We start from the raw sequence: 25999 nt of genomic DNA on the forward strand, positions 1-25999 counted from the left end.
AAGGTACATATGCTATTGAAGTACATCGTGCACCCCGCTTGGCTTAAACTTCTCGGTTGGGCAAGAACACTCACCCAACATATCGATCAGTTAATCGAGTTAGTTGCAATGATCCATTGCCTTTGCTTTCATTTATCTGTTTGTTTACCCATGGCTCACAAGTCATAAAGGTAGTGCCCTTAATTATTCTCATCAGGGTTTAGACAAATTAAATCCTACTCAGTTCAGGAATAGAAACGTCGTGTTCAATGTCATCTGTCACAACTCCCAGCTCAAAAATGGTCTGCCGTGCAAGCAAGATTACATCAATTCGAAAGGTTGTCAAAAGGAAATAAAATGCACCTAGCATCTGGTGATTCCCCTAAATAAAATATCTGATCTCTAAGCAAGAATCAGAAAGAAGATACAAAAATATTTGTGCTCAACAGCTCAAACTTAAAATCTCGGAAGGCTACAGTGTACATCATATCAACGCTGTGAAGCCAGGGAAACAAAACTCATAAGAGAGGTTGTGCCTGCACAGATAGTCCATGTGCCGGATCTCACTCGTGGACACGGCACTTGCTAACTAATCCACGCAATTGTGGATTAGTTACCTATGGAGAGCAGGAGGGGATCAAACCAATTGTGGACAACAATGCCTTATAGTACTGGAATATCACAACACCAGTTGAAAGGGATATGGGTTAATTAAATTGAGTCAAAAAGTGCTATGCACGCACCCATCCAAAATGCTTCTAGAAATTAAGCCAAACATCACAACCAAGAAGTATCTTGTAGATGCCAAAGCAAAAATGCAAAGTCTATGTGGCTCAGATAATGACATCATCAGAACTCCTCTAAAAGGCTACTCAGAGTAATATATATGTTGTGCTTTCAAAAATGATGACAGGAACCAATCTAACTGGTAAATCTAAAAGCAATGCATAACACCCAGAACTAACAATGTGCCTGAAGATCTCCAGAGTAGCATGTGGTCATCAGCCTCACGCAGCTCAAAAACTGTTCAACAACGAATGGTATGGATCAAATTGGGAATAAGAAAGGTCATCCATTCTAATCTGAAGCAGAAAAGCAAAGTTTTTAGTCAAAGTTGACACTGAACCTGCATCATCTTGAAAATAAACATATACCATGATACAGTTTTAAGAAGGAAAGTAGCTTTGCTCAAAGAAAATAAACATATCGGCTCTAATAGTGCAGCCACATGAAACAAACATACCAGCTCTAATGGAGCAGCCACATTGGCCACACCATCTCAATTCTTCATGATAATCCATTTGCCATCCAATTCAACTGTACTTAGTGAAATAGATATTGTTTAGAGATCCCCAGTGGCAAGATTGATTAGTTCACACTTCTCACATGTATGACATCTGAGAATCGAGAAAAGATACATATTTTTCTTTGAACACCTATATCCCAACGTAAATGTTGCTCTGTAATATAGCATGTCCATCACGAAAATCAGGGATAATACTCACTACCATGAATACTGGTGTGACACCACAATTAGCTGTTGCCAATTCACCTTACCGGTAATTTATCAAACACCTAAAAGACATGGAGAACAAAGGATCATCTAGATAATTGCCTTTGCAAATGGCCATCATATTTGCATACAGAACTCACATTCATAATGGAAAAAGAGGAAAAACACAAGATGTCAAACAAATCATGGCAGCAGCACCTAAAAAATATTTGAGTAACGTGACTCACCGGCAGCCGTGGAGGATGAGGGGGCTCGGTGGATGCCGTCGTGGTGGGTGTCGTGCGGCGGGCATAGCGGATCATAGCGGCCATCAGGTAGTCGAGGATTTGGCATATAAAAATGAGAACTTTATATTTGTAAATTCTTTATCTCAACCTAGTAAAAAATAAACATGTGACTAATTTCCCCAAATAATACATGTCATTTAGAAATGCCACAGTCTAAATCAAAGAAATATACCTTTATACAGTAAGGAGACCAAACAAAAATACGAGGATTGACATATATAGTTTGAGATTATGGACCCAAATTCTCTGCAATAGTTAAAGCAATTTCTTAATTATTCGAAGCAACAGGCTTGGTTGTACCGCACATACTCATTATAGGGGATACCACAAAAAAGAAAAAGTTATGAAATAGTGCGACTCAGATAGAACTGCATGTGTATCGATTAAACATATGCAGAAGGTTATGGAAGTCATAAATATTAATCGAACGGCAAGAACCATTCTATAGAATCTAGAAGCCATTGATACCTCACAGCAACCAGTGCGAGGACATTCTTCGTTGTACATGACCGGTCCGCCATGATGGACTTGATAGTCTCCCGACGAGCTGCTCGTCGAGCAACATGCAAGCAGAGAACCGGCAAACCTCAGACAGGCAGCAGAAACAAGAAAGATAATAACAAGAAAACCACGCACTGCGGGCACAACGCACGCCAGGCAAGAGAGCGACGCGATGACCGAGGAGGGCAGTGGGACGTAACCTTGGCTTGCGAGTGCCCGGCTTGTACCGCGGCGGCGAGGACACGACCCCGGCGGGCGCGACCGTGCAGGCGGCGCAGGTGACGAGGCCGCAGTACGCGACCGTGTCGTCGGCCCGGAGGAGGTGCGTCCAGCGGCGGCACGCGAGGCACCCGCCCGCAACGTTCCATCTGGATCCGAACCCCCAGGCACGATCCGAGCCCTTCCGCCCTCCTGACGTGCCGCGGGTATGGGGCCCGCCAGATCTGCAAACCACCATGAGGAATGGGATGGATGGGAGGCGAGGATGGGCCGATGGGGACGAGACGCAGGGGCAGGGCGGTGGTGGGGAGGGCGGCGGGCAGCGAGGAAGAGGTCGTCGGGGCGAAAGAGATCGGCGCCGTTTGGTTGGGTAGCGCGCTAGTGAAAAGTGACACTTTGACTTTTAATTATAGTGTCAAATAAAGACAGTTTACAAAATCAACTTCATAACCCCGCGCGAGTGACCCTGAAAAATCTAATGAGGTCTTTGACCGCGCGATTAGAGAATGGTTACTGTAGTATCACTGTAGCAAATCATCAATTAATAACCATCATTAGATTCGCCGCGAAAAGTTACACCCATCTCTAAAAAGGTTTTACAAATAGACTTCATTTAGCACACTATACATACGAGATTCTTTTGTAGCGCTATCTAGCGCTTTGAAAGCAAACAAGGCCATTGGAACGGGAGGCTCAGATCGCACGGGATCAAACGCACGCTCGAGATTTGCCCGAGGTCAGACGACGAAAACGATCGGCCCAAAGATCAGACGAAAAAACGTCACCCTTAATCTTTTTTTAATAGTAGAGAAAAGATAGAGATAGAGAATGTATTTGTCACACAAACCATGGACACATTTTGAAAATCTGTTCAAACCACTATGTTGCTGAGAATTAATACATGACATCTGACACATTATTATCTGAACCAGATTGAAAATTTTTAAACCAACCATTTTGGGTTGTTGAATTATTTTAAAATGCACGAAATTATAGAAATATGTTAAAGTATACACTATATGGATTAGGAAAAAAAAATGAAACGCATGTTTCTTTAGGACTCCACAGTTTTTTCTTGGGCCGTGCTCTTGTAGTTGTTTGGCGCGTGGGCATTCAATATGGGCCGCCCGTATTTCTGTTGTTGGGCTGCCGTTTCCTTTTTTTTTTGATCATGGGCTGCCGCTTCCTTAACATGAAGCTTATCTTTGGAGTTCGGCGCCGATCGTGGGGGCGGCCGACCCCCCCGCCCGCTCCCTTCTTCTTCCTCCCGTGCGCACCGCCCTCCTCCTCGCCCACCTCCACCGCCACCACGGCCACCTCGCTAGCGCCGTCCCCGGAGCCGGCGCAGCCGGCCGACGACATCCCGCGCCGCCTCGCCGGCGCCATCTCCGGCGCCTGCGCTGCCATCCGACGACCCCCCACCGCCGCTCTCGTCCTCTCTCCGCCGGCTTGTCCTCGCCGGATCCGCTTAGGAAATGGGTATACCACACTCACAAATCCTGGCTTCGCGAATACCAACGCCGGGCCCCGTCCCGGCCGCGGAGGCGCCGGCTGCTCCCGCCGTTCCGACCAGGTCGCGTTGGGCCGCGGAGATCAAGGTCTACTCCCGCAAGTACCCCCGCAAAACCCCTAACCCTCCTCCTCCAGAACAAGGCCCTGTCCCCTCTCCCGCCCCCGCCCCCGCCCCCGCCCCCGCCGTAGTCCCTAACCCTAATCCCCTTTCTGAAACACTATCCTCGATTCACCGCTCCATCCGCCGCGCGGAGGCCGGGGGGCGCTGCGGCGCGGCCCGATCCGGCTGCGGCTGCCTCGACTCCCCCCTCGACGCCGCCTGGGGAACGCGATGCTTCCTCTGCGGACCCCACGTCGGGGCAGAACCGGGACGGCGGCGGCATCGTTCCCAACGGCCACAGTGACGACCGGGTGGCTGAGAAAGCCGAGAAGGCACGGAAGCGCAGGGTGAGGAGCGAGCTGCGGCGGCGGCTGGCTGGGGAGCTCGACCAGGTCCGCGTGCTCTCCGAGCGCCTCAAGGAGGCTGCCGAGACTCTGACACAGCAGGAGGCTTCCATGCCGGCACCTTTGCCCCTGGTGGTAGTGCCGCAGCAGCAGGTGGTGGATGCTCGGTACATGCAGTCTCAGTTCTCAGCTGGTGATATGGTGACGCCCATGTCTGCGCAGCTCACTACTGCGGTTCTGCCCGTCCGCTCGCTGCTGCAGCGCAGGCCACTAATCGTGTCGGTATTTCATAATGAAGCATTTGAGAAGGAGAAACGGACGCCTAAGGCTAATCAATTGTACCAGAACTCCGAGTTTTTGCTTGCCAAGGATAGGATCCCGCCCTCAGATTCACAGGGGCGCAAGAAATCCAAACACCACAAGAAGAAGCACAGGTCCCTAGAATCTCATGGCGCAGATTTTGATGCCGAGCGGAGGTTATACTCTCAGGCATTCAAGAAGTCCTCATCTCTTCTGAGCCGGCTAATGAAGCATAAGTTTGGGTGGGTTTTCAACAAGCCCGTCGATCCAGTTGCACTTGGTTTGCATGACTATTTTACAATTATTAAGCACCCAATGGATCTTGGCACGATAAGGGGGTGGCTCAGCCAGGGGCAGTACAGGAATCCAAAAGAGTTTGCTGACGATGTGCGGCTCACTTTCCATAATGCAATGACATATAACCCCAAGGGGCAGGATGTGCATTTCATGGCAGAGCAGTTGTTAGAAATCTTTGAGGCCCAGTGGCCTGAGATTGAGGCTGAGGTTAACTATCTCGCATCATGTCCTCCATTGCCAAAGAAGTTTCCACCTCCACCGATTGACCTGCGCTTCCTAGAGAGGTCTGATTCCATGAGACACCACATGGCGTTGGACTCGTCAAGGCCAATCAGTCATACTCCCACTTATAGCCGGACTCCATCGATGAAGAAACCAAGGGCAAAGGATCCAAATAAAAGGGACATGACAATAGATGAGAAGCGTAAGCTTAGTGAGAACCTCCAGAATTTGCCTCCAGAGAAGCTTGACGCTGTTGTACAAGTCATTAAGAACAAGAATCTTTCAGTTAGGCAGCATGAGGATGAGATTGAGGTTGAAATCGATAGCATGGATGCTGAGACACTTTGGGAGCTTGACAGGTTTGTTGCTAACTACAAGAAGAACCTGAGCAAGAAAAAGAGAAAGGCTGAGCGTGCAATGCTTGCCAGACAAGATGCTGAGTTGCGCGCACAGCACTCCGTACAGCAACCACAGCCAGTATGAGCACTCCATTTATTTTTGGAAGAAGTCCATTTTACCCCCCTGAACTTGTCAAGAAGTCTAAAATACCCCCGAACTCTAAAACCGGATATGTTTCCCCCCTCAACTTCTAAAACCAGACAACTTACCCCCCTAGCACAGTTCTAGGTGGTTTCCTGGCCGTGGGTCCCACGTGTCAGTCTCATTCTCTCTCTTTCCCTTCTTTCTCTCTCCATCTCTCCTTTCTATCCCCGCCTCCACATCAGCTCTTCCACGTCGGAGGCACGCACGACAAAACACCGCACCCGGCGTGCTCTCTCTCTCTCTCCAGCACGCCTCGCCACCGCGCCAATCGATCCCCGCCTCCGCCGTTAGCCCGCCGTCGAGCACAACGAGCACAAGCACCAACAGGTCCACGTGGTCCCGATTCGCGCTTGAGAAGGAGGCCGGGAAGGGAAGGGGGCTCACGGCGGAGGTCCTTGGGACAGCCATGGCGGCTCGGGCCGCCGGCGGAATGATGCTGCGGGCAAGGAGCAACCGGACTGATGGTTGGGGAAGAGGGCGGAGGTGGCAGGGCAGCTCGTAGCGGGAGGAATCGACGCGAGGTGGCCGGAGCATGGCGGATTTGATGGAGCAGCGCGCGGTGGCCGGAACAGAGGAGGCCGGCGCAGCTTGCGCTCGGTGTCGCTTGGGGTGGCTGCTCCGACGGGGTCGCGCGCGGGGCTGGCTTGGACAGGCGCGTGCGCCAGTGCGGCAGCCTCTCCCTCCAGTCCTGGCACTGCTGCTGCTGGTCGCCAACGCGCTCACCATCTTCTCCGGCGCCGCCGCCTGCCGCGTCACGCTCCCGCCCGGCCTCGTTGCTGCACCGCTGTTCCGGCCTCTTTCCTTCAATCACTCGCGCCCACAGCTCCGCCACATCCCCTAGCTCCTTCCTGATCCCTCCATGCCGAGCTCCGGCCACCGGCCTGCCGGGAATCAACGATTCCCCACCCGCCGGAGCGCCACCACCCGCCATGGCCACCTCACCATCGCCGGCTCGCCTCGGCCTCACTTCGCTCGAGATAAGCAGCAAAGCCAAACCGCCATACCCCCACGATGCTCATGCTCGCGCTAACTCGGCGCGTTCTCCGCCACTGTGCCGGAAACGCGGCTGCGCCGCCGTTGGCCGGCCCGCCGCCGCCACTCACTCGCTGCGGGCCGCGCGCACGGGCCCCTGAGCCGTGCGGCCGTGCGCGCTGGCTCCACCCTGCCGCGCTGGCTGCAGTGCCGCCTGCCCCGCCGCCGGCCTCCCCTGCTTGCGCCCGAGCTGCGCCGCCGCCCGCCATGCGGGCCGGCGGCATGTGGGAGACGCGGGAGCGGCACTCGGGCAAGAGGCAGCACGCGTGCAGGCGGGCGAGCAGGCGGCGGCGCTCAGCATGCGCGCGGGTTGGCGAGCAGGCGGCGGCGGCGCATGATTGAGAGGCGTGGTGCTTGATGCGCCTGGGCGGGCGGCGGTGGCAGAAAGAAATAAAGAGAGAGGAGTGGGGAGAGAGAGCTGACATGTGGGGCCACCGCCACGTCAGCCAAAACCATCCTAAAAACCAGCCAAGGGGTTGATTTGATCCGGTTTTAGAAGTTGAGGGGGGTAATATTTCTGGTTTTAGAGTTGAGGGGGGTATTTTAGACTCTGGCATAAGTTGAGGGGGGTATTTTGGACTTATTCCTTTATTTTTAGCAACAGTACCATTGTTTTAAGCAAAACTATAATCAATAATGAAAACTACAGTTTCATCCTTTGCAGATCCAGTTCAACCAAGAACCCAATGTTGGTGAAAAATCTCCGAAGCAAGTTGAGAAAGGTTAGCTCTATTTTCTATTTTATCTTAAAAACACATTACAAGCAAGAGAATAAATTTAAAATTTTTCCGCAAACAGGTTCGGTTGCAGGTGAGCAACTGGCAACAGGCGCTGCGCCTGCGCCAAAGCAAAATGATGAGAATAGACAAAACACAAGTAGTTCAAGCAATTCAAGCAGCTCCAGCAGTGATTCAGGATCATCTTCTAGTGGTAATACTTCCCTCAACTTCCCTTGCTGACGTGTAGCTCATACCTCTACGTTATGGTGTTTGCATTAGTAGTAAGTATATGTACAGACAGCATAGTAGCCTGATCATCTACTGTTTTTTGCAGACTCAGACAGTGATAGCTCCTCTTCAGATGGATCTGGTGCTGGCAATTCTTCTTGATAGGTAAGTTTCAATATGAAGTTTTTGTGCTGTTATTGCTGTAAATATTTACCTTTCATGCGGTATTCTGTACTCTTGTTGCAAATCATATTGAAAGAGACATGCAGTGTTCGTACTATGCTGTGTTGGAATTCCTAGATCTTATGCTTTTGGAATTTTTTTTCACTTACAGACTTCATGCTGATAAACAATCTTTATAGTCACTAGCATGTGTTTTGCAATAATTGCCATATTCTAGTTCACTTTTACCAATGCCTGTACGCCTACCTGAGTATCTGGTATTCTGGTTATGTGGGATCTCGAGGCCTGATTTGTTGAGTACCACTAAGTATGAGGTCAAACGAGATGACGATGTTATGAAATTGTATTAGGAGATTATATACCCATAATTGAAAGAATCATGAAGTGCAAAAGCAGATTAAGAAAAAATCCCGACGCAGACTTTCGTTTCCTAAAATTTCATGACTTTGTGGCCCATCTTTCTCTTGCTAGGTGCTTGTATGCATATGACTATGGGAAATTTATAAATAGGAAAGATATTTAGTTCCCAAAATGAATAAGCTTATTTATTTGGTTTCGACCTGATTCTGAAAAATTTCCTAAAAAGATAATTTGTATTTGTTAGTTTTTTTGGAAATTAGTTTATTTAACTGTTAAGGACATTTGTATATGATATGATGGTGATCCATATTTTCATGGCCAAGCAATGGAGTAGGAAACTGTTTACCCCTGTTTGTTCACATGACCTCAGAGCCTAATACAAAATGAAGCGAGCTTGACTGTCTGATCAATGGTGAATTGGTGAATGATGTCCATGGCTGTAAGGCCTTGCACAACTTGGGTTCCAGTAGTTTCAAGACAATGCTCGACAATAATAGTGTTCAATTTGGCAAGATTCATGTCTTCTGTTGATAAGCCTGGCACAGAAGCTGGGGATTATTTTATGGTCAATTGGTCATAGCCTTGGAGCAAGCAGCATGGTTGCCCTGTTGGCACTACTAACCAGGCTTGCTATTTGTGTTGTGTCCATGGTTGCAATTGCAAATGCATACTTTTTTCCCTGTCACCAGGAGCAGATGCATGCCTGATTGGTATTTTTATGTATTTATGGCAATAATGCTGCACCATGTGGTCTCAACCACTGCGGCTATTCCGTTATCTCCTTGTTTTACCCACTTTCAGCAAAGCTTTTTCTGTTGCCCTTATCTACCTTTGGAATACAGCAATGGATTCCATCCTGTCCTGTATCACTGTATTGCAGGCTTAGCTTCAGAACTTTGTATTGACAGCAAGTCAGCAATATCAATAGCCTCACCCACAGATTAGTGTTCCCATAATCCTGGCCGTAGGGACAAAACAGCTGACTCTTACTATATTAGATGAATATACGAGAAGTGCATGCTATCAGGCATCAGCTGCATCATTGAGCTTTCCCTCATTCTAGAGAACTGTCCATTGGCTCTATTAATTTGAGCTGGCAGATATTGCACTAAGCTGCTGAGGTGGCATTACTTTGGAGATCCTCCACATGCTTTTGTGGTAATTATCAATTTTTTTTAGGATGGAGTCATAGTATACCTTGTAGGATGGGCGAATAAACTGCTTTTAAGGCAAAAAAACAATGTCATGAGACATTTCCAATTATTCTGTGTAACAAAAGACTTGGTTTGTGTTTTGTAAACAAATCCATCAAAGACTGGAGCCAAATTTAGTTGTTGTAAGGAAATTTCTTGGCATATGGATGGTTATGATTATTCTTTGTTGGGAATTAGGACATCTGTAGGATTCTTCCTGTTTGCAGGAAATGAGCAACATAATTTTACTTTAAGCAGTTGTAGCAAAATAGACCTTTGAACTTTGCGACATTTACATACTTAGTGATGCCAGAGCCTGTTTTGTGAGGATGCCCCACTAAGATTCTGTTTGATATTATGGTGAATTTTTCAAAACAATATCTACCAATTTTTTTAGATTTGCTACCCCTTCTTGTTTTTGCCATCATAGCCTCAAAATCCTAATGCAGTTGACACATTCTGCTAAGTAGTTGGTGATTATGTTCCAAGCACAACACCCCACATCAATCGCAAACTAGCCTAATGTTACAAATTAACCTTGCATTGGCCTTATAGTGGCAAATAAGATATCTGCACACCTGCAACTGCCAGCCATGTTGGGTCTGAAGTTTTAGCATTGTGATTGGAATAAGATGTATGTTTTCATTTATAGCTTGTCATTTATGGAGATGGGATAAGCAGTTCTGTTCAGCAAAGCATATTCAGATGTTTGTGCAGTTGATGTTGTCATTTCTTACATAGTGTAATAGAAACAATGTTATTATCGTCGTATGAAATTTGAGGACCTAAATCTTTTCTGGGATAGCTTAGTAACCCCATGCAGGTAGGGCAATTGTAGTCTACCATAAACCTGAGCAAGTGCTTGCACATCTTAACATTTCGTGCCAACAACTTGACAGTCTCTCTCAAACCATATTTTGTGTCTCCAGAGATGGACTAGAAATACAGATGGTTTCAGAGCCAATTCAATGGAACAAAGTTCGTTCTGTTGATTTCTTGTACATCTTAGATAGTGGATCATTAGATCATTGCTAATGTTCTATGGAACACCTTTTTCCCACTTTGATTTATTGAGCTTTTTTGCTATGTTTCTACTATTTTCCTGAGGTTATTTCTCTTGTAACGCTGGTTACCTTGGTTCCCTTTGCACTTTTGCAGGTTCAGAAGTTGCTCGATTTGACAGCAACTGTCTAATTGTATTTGACATGACAATGACTGGTTGTACATGTTTAGGAAAACACCCCTGTAGTTTTTTTTAAAGGGAAAACACCCCTGTAGTTTAAGTAGCTATGTATGTGGATTCACCCGCTGAAGGCTGTAACTTGTAGGTTCCAGGGTGTACCACCTAATAAAACTGGGCTTGTTGCTGACACTCCTTGTCTATGTACACCGTTGTTGCTAGGATCCCCCTGGCTATCTAAGTAGCCTGTACATTAGCGGCAGCTTATTCATGTTTTGCCGTGTCGATTGCAGTATGTAAGGAGGTTATTGCTGTCTTCTGCAGATTAGGAGGTAATGTTCAGCTCCAAGTCCATTTGATTGACGATACTGTGAAGTCGGTACATCTTGATCCCGATAAGAGTTTGTCGATGCACCTGACGTTGGCATCATGGTCCTGCCCAGTTTTATGTTCTGGAGTGTTTGCTTGGAAGATATATGATGGTCGAGCTTTGATGGGTGGGTAGCAGGGAGGCTCCTTGCCCCCATCATGATGGTTTGTTGGTACACTCGAGTCTGGGATGGCTACTCGTTTCAGATAATATGCTGTTGCGCCATTGTGATGTTGCTTTGGTCATTGAGTTAGCTGGACTGGCGATATGAGCTTGCAGGAACTGTTGGTGTGATGAATATGCGTGAAGGCTGGACTGCGACCGTAAATATCTCAGGCTGTTGCTCTTGCGGGGCAATGTCGGCTCCAGAGCCCTGACAGAAGCGGGGACGACGATGTATTTGGATCCAGGTTCGAAGCCAGCCAACACGATTCGTCTCTCTATGGTCTATGCTAAGAAGATAATGCCCTAGCTTGCTAGCTACTTTGCTACCGTACATGCGCATCAGACGCAAATCAACAAGCCCTGCTACATTTTCCTCTCCAGGAAGGCAAGAACGTGGTGCCACCATCATTGGTGTTATAGATGCATGGTAAATGAATATAATGAACAGCATTGGTGTTCAGGCCACAGCAGTATATCTCATCGTGGATAACTTGCAGACAACAACATTTCCTCTTCCATGGTGTACTGCCTGCTTGTTTCCGCAGCGAGCCCTCCCAGTGACATGTAAGGAGCTGCAGTTTGATCCTTCTCGTATTTCCTACTTGAGGTTGTGTTATGATGAACCTGCTTTCTTGTGACACTCAGGTTTTCAAGTGTCATCTCAACTTCCCTCATTGTGGGCCGATCTTCTCCATTCAGTTTTGTACACATTGCTGCTAGTGTGGCAACTTCATCAACTTGTTCAGCATCCTCTTCAATGATTTGAGGATCAATTATGTCAGCCAGGCTACCTTCAGCGAGTAGTGATGCAAAATGTGAAACAAGACTGCCACCATCATTGGTCCGAAAGACAAATGGTTTCTTTCTTGTAAGCAATTCTATAAGAAGAACACCGAAACTAAAAACATCGCTCTTGTCTGTGAGTCGACATGTATAATAATACATGGGATCTAAGTAGCCAATGGTTCCTTGGACGACTGTGGTCACTCCAGTTTGATCGATCTGGATATACTTTGAAGCTCCAAAGTCTGATACCTTTGCTGTTAAATTATCGTCAAGAAGTATGTTAGATGATTTGATGTCTCTATGAAGTATTGGTGTTGAAGCAGCTGAATGTAGGTAGACCAGAGCTCTAGAAATTTCAAGAGCAATCCTCAATCGGACATCCCATGATAGCAATTTTGGTCCTTCAACATGAAGATGATGAGCAAGAGTACCATTTGATATGAACTCGTAAACTAACAGCGGGACTTCTGTCTCAAGACAACATCCAAGAAGCTTGACAACATTCCTGTGGTTGACCTGAGAAAGAATTGCAACCTCATTTATAAAGTCATCAATTTCTCTCTGTACTATGATCTTTGATTTCTTGATTGCCACAACTTGTAGGTCTAGAAGTCCTTTATACACAACACCATGCCCTCCACCACCTACCTTATGAGATGCATCAAAATTGTTTGTAGCCTTCTCTAGCTCCGCTAAGGTAATGATCATCCTTCCACCAATATCTGCCCTTTGTGATATCAACTGCTGAAGTAGCAACCCATGATTTTGCTTGAAAAATCTTTCTCTCATCTTTTTCGCCTTCTGTTCCTGGACTGCACGGAATATGAAAGGAGCAGCAATGGCCAAAAGCAGAAGGCCTATGCCACCACCAACTCCTAGTCCGATTGCCCGAACTGAAAGATATGAATTAGCCGCAAATATCAGAGAATTAGAGAACACAATCAATTTTGAAAGTATTAATTAGCTGGTTAATGCTTGTCACCTGGGAAGGTCTTGGTTGCGATGCATCCTCCTCTAGTGAAGGGATCCCCAGAAGTTCCACTACTGCATTGGCAGTGGAAAGTTCCAGGCATATTTATGCAAATTCCGTAGCATGGATAGGTATCTCTATGTGCACACTCGTCAATGTCTAGAAAAATACAACATAACAGAAACCATGAACAAGCTACGTGTTGTAGTAGAACAAGAAAATGTTTTCAAGATATTAAATAAAAGAGTAACTAGCATTTCGAAGACTTAGTGGGTTCATTTTTTTTTAGCATGAAGCTGTGACAATAATAGCCTGGTTCGCGTTACCTTTACATCCATTTGGTATGGAAGCATTGCCCTCGAAGCCAGGAGGGCACTGGCACTGATACCCTCCTTCTGTGTTCTTGCAATCGCCATAACATGCCCCTGGAGCTTTGCATTCGTCGACATCTGAACAAACAGCAGAACACATTAATTTGGAGAAATTAGATGCAAGCTAGCTGAGGGAAAAAAAGTTTCAGTTAGTTGATGATCGATTTAAGATTTTAGATATACACGTTGATTACCATGGCAACCGTTGGCAATGTAAGGGTTCCCTTCGTAGCCCGGAGCGCAGTGGCAGAGGTGCCCCTCCTCTTTGCCAATCGTCGCGTAGTCGTTGGTGATGTTCTCGCAGAAGCTGTGGCGGCTGCGGCACGCAGGCGAGGACTTGTTGCCATGACATGTCCCCTGGTTGATCCTCCAGGCAAGCACCGCGGGCAGCGTCCTCGGATCCACCATGCCAAGCTGGTCGGGGTCGGCGTCGAGCTCCGACTCTACTACGCACGCCCAGCCACCGGATTCCGCCTCTCCGTTCGTCATCTTGATAGTCTGGAACCCGTAGGAGCTGCGCCCCACCAGTATGTCTGCCTGGCAGCAGCCGACGCCGGAGCAGCGGCCGGCGACGTAGATGGCCGTGCCGCCGTGCCGATCCACGTTGCAGAAAGCCGAGCAGGCGCTGACGGTTTGGTTGCGATCACCGGTGAGGAGGACCTGGACGTTGCAGACATTCGCGACGAGCTTGTTCCTCATCTCCGCCAGGTAGTACGGCCCGCCGTCGCCGAGAGCGCCGCCCCACGTGCCACGGGCACCGCCGCCGGGAAACTTGACGACGACGCTGTTGATGCGCACCGTGGCGTTGGGGTCGACGGAGATGTCCAGCACCTGCACGGTGCCGTCGCCGAGGAACAGGCGGTGGGAGCGGTCGCAGGTGAGGTTGAAGCCGCCGGCGTGGAAGCAGCCGGGCTCGATGCCGAACGGGTACGGGATGCTGATGTTGCCGCACCTCCTGGTGCAGGCGCGTGGACGATCTGTCTCGGCAGCGGCGGCCTTCGCCGCTGCGGACAACACCACCGGCGGCGGCGGCAGCTGTAGAATCGCTGCAGCCTCAACCGCCATGATTAGCGCCACTTTCCTGCTGATCGCTACCTTCACCTCCATGATCGATAATGAAAGACTGAAATGTAAACAGAATATGGTCTCTGTTAAGCTCTGAAAGTAACTCGACGAACTAGTGGGTCATGAGTCGTCTTCTCCCGATAATAATTGGCTTTGGAATAATTTATGGGCCGTGGCCACCGTCGAGAGGCACACCTTGCACGCGGATGAGTTCACCTACTCATAGTCTTGTCCACACTCCTTTCTGCAGTTCCTACGCTGTCTGTCATGGTCTATAAGGAATTAAGATTTTATCTTAAATTAAACTATCGTAATAAATTTTACAAAAAATTATAGAAACTAAATCAGAGCATCACTAGATCCATCGTGAAATATATTCTTATAATTTACTTGTTTGATGTGGTATGATAGATGTTAATTCTCTTTGGTTAGACTAATCAAATCTAGAATAAACTCATAACCCTTAATTATATTCTAGAAGGAAGGGAGTATCTCCAGAAAAATTAACTCAAGACAAACTTAGGTGGATTTAGGTTTGTGCCTAAGAGTACAGAGGCGACCTTTAGGTGCACCTCCAATCCTCTTTAGTTTAAAATTTTATACTATTTTTCTAAAATAGGGTTGAAGGTGCATCTAGGGAACACCAATTTGAACCTCTATTTGTGCGGGCCAAAAGAAGTATCAAATTCCTATGATTCTAGATTGATCATCTTTTTATTACGGACTCTTATCCTTGGGAAGGTATGCATGTATATATGTTGTTCTTATAAATGGTAAGTGGAGAACGGGTTGGCCGATCTTGAGAGTTGAGATCGATATTGTCTGGATGTGGAACTAGGTATACGCAGTACTACCACTTAAAGCATAAATATTTAAACTTGGTAGTGTCTGGTGCATCCTTTTTGCATGGGACCTAATATTTCTTGTCACTCTGTTCTGTTGGTTGCTTTTTTAGCCAATCAATAGTATTTTTCTCTCACACCAAATCAGCACCAGCCAGTCAGCAGTAATTTTCTCTTACAACAAATTAGCACCAGTGACCAGCCGCAGCCCGCAGCCAGCAGACTAGAGTTTTTGTTTCCTTTATTTCATTCAGTATAGCACTACATGACCTAAGAGTCCTACACGCTACTGTAACTAATGCTATACTACAATCCGTTCTAGTTGGGGCACGACGATTGTCCTGGCATACATAATTACCATTGCAGTGTGGCTGGTTGACGGTTGATGATTATTAGCCGAGTCGAACATCCACTATTTAGGAAAAGGCTTATAGTGACGGGCGTCATCTCCCTATGGTGACGGGTATCGCGCCCGTCACTCCTACATCGTCACTATTTAGAACAGAAGGGTAACGGACATTTGCCCACCACCGATATGACAGAAAGGAGACGGATATCAGTAGACAACCGTCACCTTTCTTAGTGACCAGACCCCCCATGTGAGGTCTGCGACCGTCATCTTTGTCTACTCCAGGTGACGGGCCTTTAACAAAATCCGTCACTTATCAGTATGTAGAAGGTGACGGGCTTCAATTTAGCACTGTCACCCTTTTTTGGTGACCAGGCCCCCCGTATGGGGTCTACGACCGTCACCTTTGTCCAACACATATGACGGTTAGCTCACGACGCCAGTAACCTACGATTCTAGATAAGTGACATGTTGTGCTTTACTGCGCCGTCATCTGGTGAGTATACAGAAGGGACGGGTTTGGTTGTTGCCCGTCACCTTAGAATCTGACCCCTCCAAGCTGATATTTATTTCCTGGCTGCATTTTAGAGCACAGCTAGGATTTGGCAGCCTTCTTGTTGATCCAGCAAACACACAGAATAGAACTCAATTGATATCTCACAAAGTTTACATAAGATACAACCACCAACTGTACATGAGAAATTACATATTGTATCTCTCCACTACAAATTAACAGTACACATATACAATAATTACATGAAATCAGTTCAGCTGCGACAGTGGAAGTCACCTTTGTCGCTTATGACATCTACAAGCAAGAAGGAGGCAAGCCTTTCTCTAATAGCCGAGAGCTGCTTGTTGTTCAATTGCTTGTCTGAATGACCCCGCACGTTCTAGCAAAAAGTGACAGTCAAATGATGAGTGCTTGTACGACAAATATATATATATATATATATATATATATATATATATATATATATATATATATATATTTGACAAAGGCTTACTTTTGCTCCTTTAAGGTTTTTAAAACTTGCAGCAAGGCGGATCATGTGGTATGCAACATAGAACCCTGTAACGAACATGGCACCATTGATGCCATTTCGAGTGATTTTGGTGATCAAATGACAACACAACACTTGGACTAATATGATTATTAAGATGACCATTCTCAGGCTTTTAGGTTCAAGTGATGACAAAGAGAAAGAGAAGATAGGCGTAGCAAGGCCCAAAGGTGAAATGACGTCATACCACCGGTGTAATGACGTCAGCGTCCAGGAGAAGATTCCTTCAGCACCGGTTGAACCGGTGAAGCATCGGTGCAAAGCATCGGTTCAACCGGTGGTCTCTGCGTCAACTGTCAGGACTTCAACGGCTACTTCGTGTTATGAGTGACCGGATGAACCGACGCTACCCCGCCAAGAGGCATCGGTTCTTCCGGTGGTACGCAGATTTTCAGCTGACCGTTGGAGCAACGGCTACAAGACTTGGTGGCCTATATATACGCCTCACCCCGGCCATTTGAAGCTTGCTGGAGTTGCTGGACATCCCACACACACCCAAGAACATCTCCAAGCCATACAAAAGCATCAAGATCATATCCTTAGCCCTTAGCACACTTTGAGAGTGTTGTGTAAAGGATTAGCTCTTAGTGAGTGAGTTTGCAAGGCTTAGAGCCTTTGTGCTGTGGTTCATTAGTGAACCAAAACAAGAGCTTGGTGCGCCGGCACCTTGGAGCGTGGAGCTCGCCGGCAACGTCATCGACCCTCCGACTTGGTGTGGAGCGGCGACGACATCTTTGTGCGGGGGACGTGGAGACCCCCATCCTTTGTGGAAAAACTAGTTAGTGGAACCCGGGGCCAAGGTGACCGTGATTGTGTTCATGGGAGAGACTTGGTGACCGAGTAGCAATACTCTTAGTGAGTGCTACAACAATGTGGATGTAGGTGTGCCTTTGTGGCTAACCGAACCACGGGATAAACACCCGCGTCAAGAGTTTGCTATCTCCTATCTCGCTCTTTAAAGCTTCCGCATTATATACTAGCAATTTGTGTGCCTTTACTTTCATAGAATAGTTTCTTGATAGGAAAGGCTATAGGTTGCTAAACTCTTTTGGGATAAGGGGTTTTCACTGGAACAACCTAGTTGCACATCTAGATAGTATGTTTTAGTTTATGTTTTGTGCAAACTAGTTGGAGCCAAAGGTCTAAGTTTTTATTAGTGCCTAATTCACCCCCTCCCCCTCTTAGGCTAGAGCACCCGATCACTTTCAATTGGTATCAAAGCCGGGACTCACTTGTCTCACAAACAAAGCCAATTCTATTGGCAAATTTGTGTTTACCGGCTCATTAGATCGGTAGGCTTCACCGCCTAGTGAGTTAGCTCTTTTAGGGGAAGGGATGGATTCTCTAGGACCTCCTCCACGTTTCGATGGCACGGGCTTCCAACGATGGAAGATTCTAATGCAATCTCACCTCCAAGCAAAGGGGCTAAATGTTTGGAGAGTTACTAGTGAAGGAACTAAAAGCAATAATCAACAAGAGAGGCAATATGATGCTATAGCCAAGTGTGCTATTTTAAACTCTCTTGGTGAAAATGTGTTCAACCGTGTGTTTGCTTGTGAAAATGCAAAAGATCTATGGAAAACTATTAGTGAGAACCATGAAGGCACTAAAGATGTTGCAAATGAAAAATATCATGTTCTCATTGATAAACTCAATAGTTTCAAGCAACTTGATTATGAAAATGCCGAAACTATGTACTCACGGTTGAATATTCTTGTGAATGAGATTAATTCTCTAGATGTGAAGAAAATTCAAGATTTGGAACTCATTCGCAAGATCCTTCACTCACTTCGAAGGCCGGACTATGATTTGGTGACAACAATTCTATATGAGAAAGATCTCACAACAATGACACCAAACAAAGTCCTCAACAAGGTGATCGCCCATGAGCTACGTCATGATATCAAGCCAAGAGCGCCACCTTCTTCACCAACACATAGTGCACTTGCATGCAAGCAAGTCAAGAAGTTGAAGAAGATGGCCATCAAAGGTAGCTCAAGTGAAGAGGAAGAAGAGGAGGCATGTCAAAGCTCCTCAAGTGATGATCAAGAGCCAATGAACCCCTACCTTTACAAGCAAGTAAAGAAGATGAACAAATGCTTAAAGGAAATTAACACCATGGGGTATGTGGTCTTCCTCAAAGATGGGCCTCACCATCAACTTATGAAGGTTGAGAAGAAGTTCAAAAAGAACAAGCAAAAGAAGGAGAAGAAACCCAAGCATGAATCATTTGCCATATTTGGTGAATGGGTAAGCGGTGGTGAAGAATCAAGTGCTAGCTCAAGTGATGAATCAAGCAAGAGATTCACCACCCGCACCAACTTCGGATCATCATCAAACACTTGCCTTATGGCCAAAGGTATGGAGAGCGATGTAAGTGATGATGACTCCGATTCTCCTTCAATTGATGAACTTCTTGACCTTGTTCATGAGCACCAAAAAGTCATTAAGAAACAATCAAAAGAAATTAAAAACCTTAATGCTCTAAAAGAACTAAATGCTTCTCTTGCTACAAACTTTGAAAATTTGATGTGCAAATTCAATTTGCTTAGCAAGGAGCATGAAGAGCTCAAATTAAAATTTAAGAGCATTAATGATACTAATAACTTTTTGGAAATGAAGCAAACTATCCCTTGTGCAATTCCTATCTCTAGGGTAGATGCTTCAACTTCTTGCATTGATTTAATTGATAATTCTTGCTCTAACCCTTGCAATAAGAAATGCAATGAGAATGTTGTTGTAGAATCATGTGATAATCTCATTGCCAAGGAAAATGATGAGCTCAAGCAAGAAGTGGGAAGGCTCATGAAGGACTTGTATAGATTGAAGGGCAAAGGCATGGAGAGCAATGTCCAACCTTCTCAAGATAACCGTGAGAACATGGTGAAGAAGCTTGAGAAAGGGTCCATTGTGACTTGCTCTAAGTGCTACAAAAAGGGCCACAAGTCCAACAAGTGTCCTCAACCAAGGAAGCAGCTTTCGGATGAGAAGAACAAGAAGAAGCTAACAATCAAGAGTTCTCTCATCTACACCAAGCCCAACCGGAGGAACAAAAGCAATAGCACCACCTATGTGATCAAGAAGAAAACAAATGGCAAGATGGTTGCTCACAAGGTTGGGAAGCAAGAAAGGAGTTGGAACCGCCCCATTTGGGTGCCCAAGGATGTCATCATCAATATGAAAGGGCCTCAAATGGTGTGGGTTCCAAAGGAGACTTGAAGCCCAAAATTGGCGACGGGGAATTTGGAGGCTTGGCAAAGTTTGGGATGCATAAGTAGGGATGCATCATGCAAAGTCAAATGAGAGCCAAGTTGAGGGTTAAAGATAATTGACCCAAGTTCCCCTCCCCTACCCATAGGGTAATGGTAGCTAGATTTCAATTCAAGCATTATGTAGCTCCATTGCTTTTGCTAGGATGTTTGCTTGTTTTGCATCTCCTAGTGTTATATATGGTGGGTTGCTTGTGCCATGACTCTAACCCATAAGCAACCTACATGGTTTGATAAGTGTGTAGAAAGCTACACAAGGTTACTTTTCATGGTACACGGACTTCATGAGGTACGTATTTCATATGTGTACCATGAACACAAGCTATAGGGTAAACTTCCTAATTATGTCAAAATTAATGTGCATACATTTGCTTGGTGATTCAAACACTAATTGCACACATTTAGGGGGAGTTCATCCTATGGCTTATGATTTTGAGACTAACATATTTCCTAGCTTATCTTTTGTAGTCTCACGTGGAGTTAACACTCTAAGAGGATGTTTCTCAATGATCAATGTGAACAAACAACTCTATAAGAGTGATTAGATAAATTGTGCTTTCATGCATATTGAGCCATGCTCTATTGAACTTAAATGCTCATATCTAAGTTCATAGGCTATGTGCTCATACATTTGCTTAACCTTGGTGTACCAAGTGCTCTTCTTTCAAAGACTTTCAATTGGTTTTCAACTTCAATTGGTACATGCAAGGTAAACAAATTAATCCCCCGGAGGTATGCTAGGTTCTAAACTCATTAAATTGGTATAATCGTCAATTTCTTATTCTTTTTAGAGCTACCTCCGTGCATGATATGATCTAAGCTTTCTAGTTATAACATCTAGTTGTGCACTTGATTTTCACATTATCATTTTGTGCACATACTTGTGGAAAGCTTAGCTCATGTCATGCTAGCTTCGTGATTTTGTGATCCACCATAGTAAATTCTCAATTGGTATCTTCATTGATATCATACAATTGGATCATGAATCATGGAACTAACTCCCTAGGCTACTAATCTTCTCTTGAGCTATTGTTTTGCAAGACCTTGTTTTTAGGAACAAGACCTTTTAGGTGATTTGATTCCAAAGGGGGAGAAATATGGATCAAAGCAAGGTATTTTCTCAAGGAGGAGAAGCATATCCCAAAAGGGGAGAAATACCTAAGTGAATCAAGTCATGAGGGAGAAGTAGCAACATAGGGGGAGGATTAAAGGGGGGATCATGGTTTTAGGGGGAGGCCAAGTCGTCATTGGATGGTGGTAAACATCCAAGCAAGCGTAAGCGGTTCTCAATTGATTTCAATTGGTATCAAGTGGTTAAATTTGTCAATTCTTGTAAATTTATGCTTGCTTTGATTGTGTTGTCATCAATCACCAAAAAGGGGGAGATTGTAACGAACATGGCACCATTGATGCCATTTCGAGTGATTTTGGTGATCAAATGACAACACAACACTTGGACTAATATGATTATTAAGATGACCATTCTCAGGCTTTTAGGTTCAAGTGATGACAAAGAGAAAGAGAAGATAGGCGTAGCAAGGCCCAAAGGGCCGCCCCTACGGGGGTTCCGCTACCCGGTTAGCGGACGGGGGACGAGGGGGAGCCACCCCTCGCGGGTCTCAGGGCAGCGCCCTGAAAGCTCTTCGGTTAGGAGCACCGGAAGAACCGACGCCAGGGGCACCGGTGCATCCGACGCTTGTCGGAAGAACCGACGCTACGATGTTTGGTGCAGGAGGAAATCGAAGCCAAGTCAGCCTAGAGGCACCGGTTGAACCGACGGTCCAAGAAAGGGCATTGGTGCATTGGCCGTCCTATGTTCCAGAGACGATGTCAAGAGCCCAGAAGAAGTTTCTTCAGCACCGGTTCAACCGACGGTGCATCGGTGCATACCACCGGTGTAATGACGTCAGCGTCCAGGAGAAGATTCCTTCAGCACCGGTTGAACCGGTGAAGCATCGGTGCAAAGCATCGGTTCAACCGGTGGTCTCTGCGTCAACTGTCAGGACTTCAACGGCTACTTCGTGTTATGAGTGACCGGATGAACCGACGCTACCCCGCCAAGAGGCATCGGTTCTTCCGGTGGTACGCAGATTTTCAGCTGACCGTTGGAGCAACGGCTACAAGACTTGGTGGCCTATATATACGCCTCACCCCGGCCATTTGAAGCTTGCTGGAGTTGCTGGACATCCCACACACACCCAAGAACATCTCCAAGCCATACAAAAGCATCAAGATCATATCCTTAGCCCTTAGCACACTTTGAGAGTGTTGTGTAAAGGATTAGCTCTTAGTGAGTGAGTTTGCAAGGCTTAGAGCCTTTGTGCTGTGGTTCATTAGTGAACCAAAACAAGAGCTTGGTGCGCCGGCACCTTGGAGCGTGGAGCTCGCCGGCAACGTCATCGACCCTCCGACTTGGTGTGGAGCGGCGACGACATCTTTGTGCGGGGGACGTGGAGACCCCCATCCTTTGTGGAAAAACTAGTTAGTGGAACCCGGGGCCAAGGTGACCGTGATTGTGTTCATGGGAGAGACTTGGTGACCGAGTAGCAATACTCTTAGTGAGTGCTACAACAATGTGGATGTAGGTGTGCCTTTGTGGCTAACCGAACCACGGGATAAACACCCGCGTCAAGAGTTTGCTATCTCCTATCTCGCTCTTTAAAGCTTCCGCATTATATACTAGCAATTTGTGTGCCTTTACTTTCATAGAATAGTTTCTTGATAGGAAAGGCTATAGGTTGCTAAACTCTTTTGGGATAAGGGGTTTTCACTGGAACAACCTAGTTGCACATCTAGATAGTATGTTTTAGTTTATGTTTTGTGCAAACTAGTTGGAGCCAAAGGTCTAAGTTTTTATTAGTGCCTAATTCACCCCCTCCCCCTCTTAGGCTAGAGCACCCGATCACTTTCAAACCCGCATTCATTTCCAGGACCTTGTTGCATTCACTGCTCAAGATGATATATACTGTTAGAAAAAATATATTATTTAGTGAAATCATGAAAACTTAGTATGCAGGCGGTCCGAAAAATCGGTCACATGCGTCAACCTAGTTTTTGGAAGACAGTGCTCGGCTCGAAAGGTAAAGAAAGCACTGCATTAGGCGTTATGGATGTCGTTAGCTGCAAATTAAATAGGTGACAGACTCCAAATGAGAAAATTGCAAATGCGGTAACTCAGAGATATACCTATCAATAACCGCCTTGATGCTGGTGTAGTCTCGTTCTCCCATAGTGATGCCATCGTCGCCACTTGGTCTTATAGAGTCTAAGTACCACACTATTTTCCACTTCGGACAGATGACGACTAGGAGATAGTGGGTGCCTGTGTGGTGCGCGGCAAGCAGACAACTTGATGAAGACTTTAAGACCGTTGAGATGGCAGACTGTACGTGCTGCGGATCCGAATCGATCACTCTGGCAGAGAAATCCTGGGGGTCAATGAACGCAATACCAAGCTGACGTTCCTTTGATTCTCTGGCCAATTGCCTACATACAAATACATTAGTTTTCAGGAAGCTGACATAGAGTTTAGCATTACGAAGTAATTAACAATGACGGTGAACAATCTTTTGTGCTATATATACTCACAGTGTCAAGCAACGGATGAGGGAGATGTCCAAGGCATCGAGGTTGAAGACGTCGTACAGATCAGACCAAGAAACGGAGAAAAAATAGGCCCACTGTGCAAGTGCTCAGCCTTGAATTCACCCACGATTTCTGTATTATAATTGTCCATGGCATGGGTGATGTAGTGGGTGTGGAGTCCCTTGATATTCACCCCTGCAGTGGCCAGATCCAGCTCTGACAACATTGGCTTGTCCATCTCAAACTTGGAGTGAGTAGAAGTCCATACATTCTTTGCAGCTGGTTCCTTGGGTGTCGCCTTACCCTTTGATTCCGTTGCTTTCTGTGCTGGTTCCTTGAGTTCTGCCTTACCCCTTCCCTTTTTCTTTGGGATGGCTAGTCTCTTTTTCTTTGGTGCGGGGGAGGGTCCTCGCATGCCGCGGCATCTTTCTTCACATATTCAGGATCAGGTGTTGGGGTGCGTAGCCGCTTTTGGGCACCACTAGTTGACGACCGACCAATGGGGGGATGAGAATACCACTTTCCTTCCATTGGATCCGCATGGTATGGGCATCCCCCAAAGTAAAAATGTCGGCTTCTGGCAGTGGGATGGGCAGAGCGACATCCTTGCCGTTTTCGTGGACAAAATCAATCTTGACCATGACATACCCATCCTGCACTGGCACCGTGTGGCATTCCTTGTCCCCGGGTTGTACAATCCCCTGTGCTAGCTCAATCAACAAAGTTGAGTAACTTCTAGTTATAATGCTGCAGGGGGTTGGAACATTATTGAGCCTATCAATTGTGTCCGTCTCATCAAGTATAGGACCAATGCTGGGGGAGGAGGGTCCTGGGTTCGGCATGCTGCGCTGACCGGGGGAGGGGGGGGTTAGGCAAGGCTACTGCTGCTGCTTCTTCTTCTGGTACTCACTGTTCTACATCCTTGAAGGCACAACTGCTCTTGCCAGGGGCCACAGCTAATAATGCTGCATCAACATCTATCCCCACTGCCCTGAGTGTAGCAAATATGTCATCCTTTATCTCCTGTTTCAGTCGGTCGAGATCCACAGCAGATGACCGTTTCTTTTTCTTCCACAAGCCTTCATGTTTTTTTTCCGAAGGCTTCCTTCCAACCCCTTGAATTGGAGACTCCACGCACGCGACCGGTGTGCTCTGGTGTATCAATGGCAGTGGAGAGGATGTCATGTTCTCTTACACCGCTCTCATGATCCTTCAGCTCGATCACCCGGTCGGCCAGCCCCTTGGTACCGTCGCTACTCCAGGTGATTTTCCTACTGGATGGTGTTGGACCAGCCCTGGCCCTTAAATAAAGCGCTGATCACCCAGGATACTGTTTCCAAGGGTTCTCTGACCCCGCCTCCTCCATTGCCTTGTCCTCTTTGCTCCACCTCTCCTTCTCTTTCCCAGCATAGCCCTCTAGACCGAGATGGTGGTTGACCGTGATCCTAGCATGAAGGTTCTTGAAGTGCTCACTCTTCTCTTTAAATTGCTCCGAGGTGGCAGTCACCATGAACATCTCCCGGTCTTAATGATCCAAGTGCTTGTGCAGCTCGAAGGGCTCTTTACCTTCATTGACATAATTTCGTAGCAGATTGGACTTGAAGCTCCTATGGAGCTTGGCGATTGACTTGCATGCTGCCCCTCTGACATGATTCAGCTCTGCCTCGGATGTGCCCTCAGGAAACTGCAAATATTGCTTCATGATATCGAACAAGCCCTGCCGCGCGGGCTCATCCAAATTCTCAAAGTGGACACTGATTCCAACCCTTTGTCGTGCGATTAATCCACAGATCAGTCGCCAGCGTTTCATTCCATCATCATTTGTTGGGAACCCCTCACTGTCGAAGCCTGCGACTTTGATAATGTCACTAGGCCACTTGGTTTGTGCTCTTGGCTTCCTACGCTGGGAGGTGCTACATGCACCTGTTTGTGCAGACACTTCGGGTTGAAGATTCAGCACTTGATCAAGTTGTGCATTTGAATCGGAGGATCCAGTTTCCGACATGGCTGCTTCCACTGATCCTGCAATAATCGGCAGCAAAATAAACTGTGATGATCCAATTAAATAGGCAGCAAATCTACCACATCATCATTTGCAGAAAAATTCAATAAAACCAAAATGATCCAATAATACATAAAAAATAACCTTAGACAAAAAAAAATCAGCAGCACTTGCATGTCAACTATCAAAAATATAACATAGAAAGGCATCAGAAGTGGGAGAGATATGTTTGGATTAACTAACTATCTATTTGCCAATCTGATATCACTCTAAAAAATCCATGAAGACCTCAGCCTCGAAAGGCAGAAGCACATGCCACAATACTCCAGCAAGTGTACATGCCATATGCTTCATGCCTTTCGAGGTTAACCTGTTCATGGCAACAACTTAATCTCTCAATTTTATTTGGCAGAGGTGGCAATGATTGATTCACTCTCCAGAATCCATGA

The 25999-nt window shown here is 46.4% G+C and overlaps 2 protein-coding genes and 1 long non-coding RNA gene across 11 annotated transcripts; 1 reads left to right on the plus strand and 2 right to left on the minus strand.

Annotated features, from left to right (window-relative positions):
- Positions 1-249: 249 nt before the first annotated feature.
- Positions 250-2746, minus strand: LOC120713725. Of its 4 annotated transcripts, XR_005691252.1 has the most exons (4): positions 2481-2746; positions 2248-2326; positions 1952-2025; positions 250-1867 (listed from the first exon to the last, which is right to left on the minus strand). It is a non-coding gene; the product is annotated as an uncharacterized LOC120713725 (long non-coding RNA). The 4 variants fall into 4 exon arrangements; XR_005691253.1 differs by having other exon boundaries at positions 250-1554; positions 1720-2326; XR_005691254.1 differs by having other exon boundaries at positions 250-1002; positions 1223-2326.
- Positions 2747-4419: 1673 nt separating this feature from the next.
- Positions 4420-12295, plus strand: LOC120713730 (transcription factor GTE4-like). 5 transcript variants are annotated; one of them, XR_005691255.1, is made up of 5 exons: positions 4420-5751; positions 7499-7571; positions 7903-7961; positions 11037-11811; positions 11893-12295. XR_005691255.1 is itself a non-coding variant. In XM_039999687.1 (5 exons), the coding sequence occupies exons 1-4, from the start codon at positions 4567-4569 to the stop codon at positions 7956-7958; spliced, it is 1446 nt and encodes a 481-aa protein (XP_039855621.1). In that variant the 5' UTR covers positions 4420-4566; the 3' UTR covers positions 7959-7961; positions 11037-11111. The 5 variants fall into 5 exon arrangements, 4 of the variants coding, with proteins under 4 accessions (XP_039855621.1, XP_039855622.1, XP_039855624.1 ...); XM_039999687.1 differs by lacking the exon at positions 11893-12295 and adding an exon at positions 7648-7779 and having other exon boundaries at positions 11037-11111; XM_039999688.1 differs by lacking the exons at positions 11037-11811; positions 11893-12295 and adding exons at positions 7648-7779; positions 10691-10904 and having other exon boundaries at positions 7514-7571.
- Positions 10791-14572, minus strand: LOC120713728 (wall-associated receptor kinase 3-like). 2 transcript variants are annotated; one of them, XM_039999685.1, is made up of 5 exons: positions 13569-14572; positions 13330-13452; positions 13016-13162; positions 12682-12926; positions 10791-12549 (listed from the first exon to the last, which is right to left on the minus strand). In XM_039999685.1, exons 1-5 carry the CDS (start codon positions 14479-14481, stop codon positions 11725-11727), a joined length of 2253 nt encoding a protein of 750 aa, XP_039855619.1. In that variant the 5' UTR covers positions 14482-14572; the 3' UTR covers positions 10791-11724. The 2 variants fall into 2 exon arrangements, with proteins under 2 accessions (XP_039855619.1, XP_039855618.1); XM_039999684.1 differs by having other exon boundaries at positions 10791-12926; positions 13569-14570.
- Positions 14573-25999: the final 11427 nt, after the last annotated feature.

This window comes from Panicum virgatum, chromosome 6K, assembly GCF_016808335.1.
Source record: "Panicum virgatum strain AP13 chromosome 6K, P.virgatum_v5, whole genome shotgun sequence".
NCBI classification, from domain to species: domain Eukaryota; kingdom Viridiplantae; phylum Streptophyta; class Magnoliopsida; order Poales; family Poaceae; genus Panicum; species Panicum virgatum.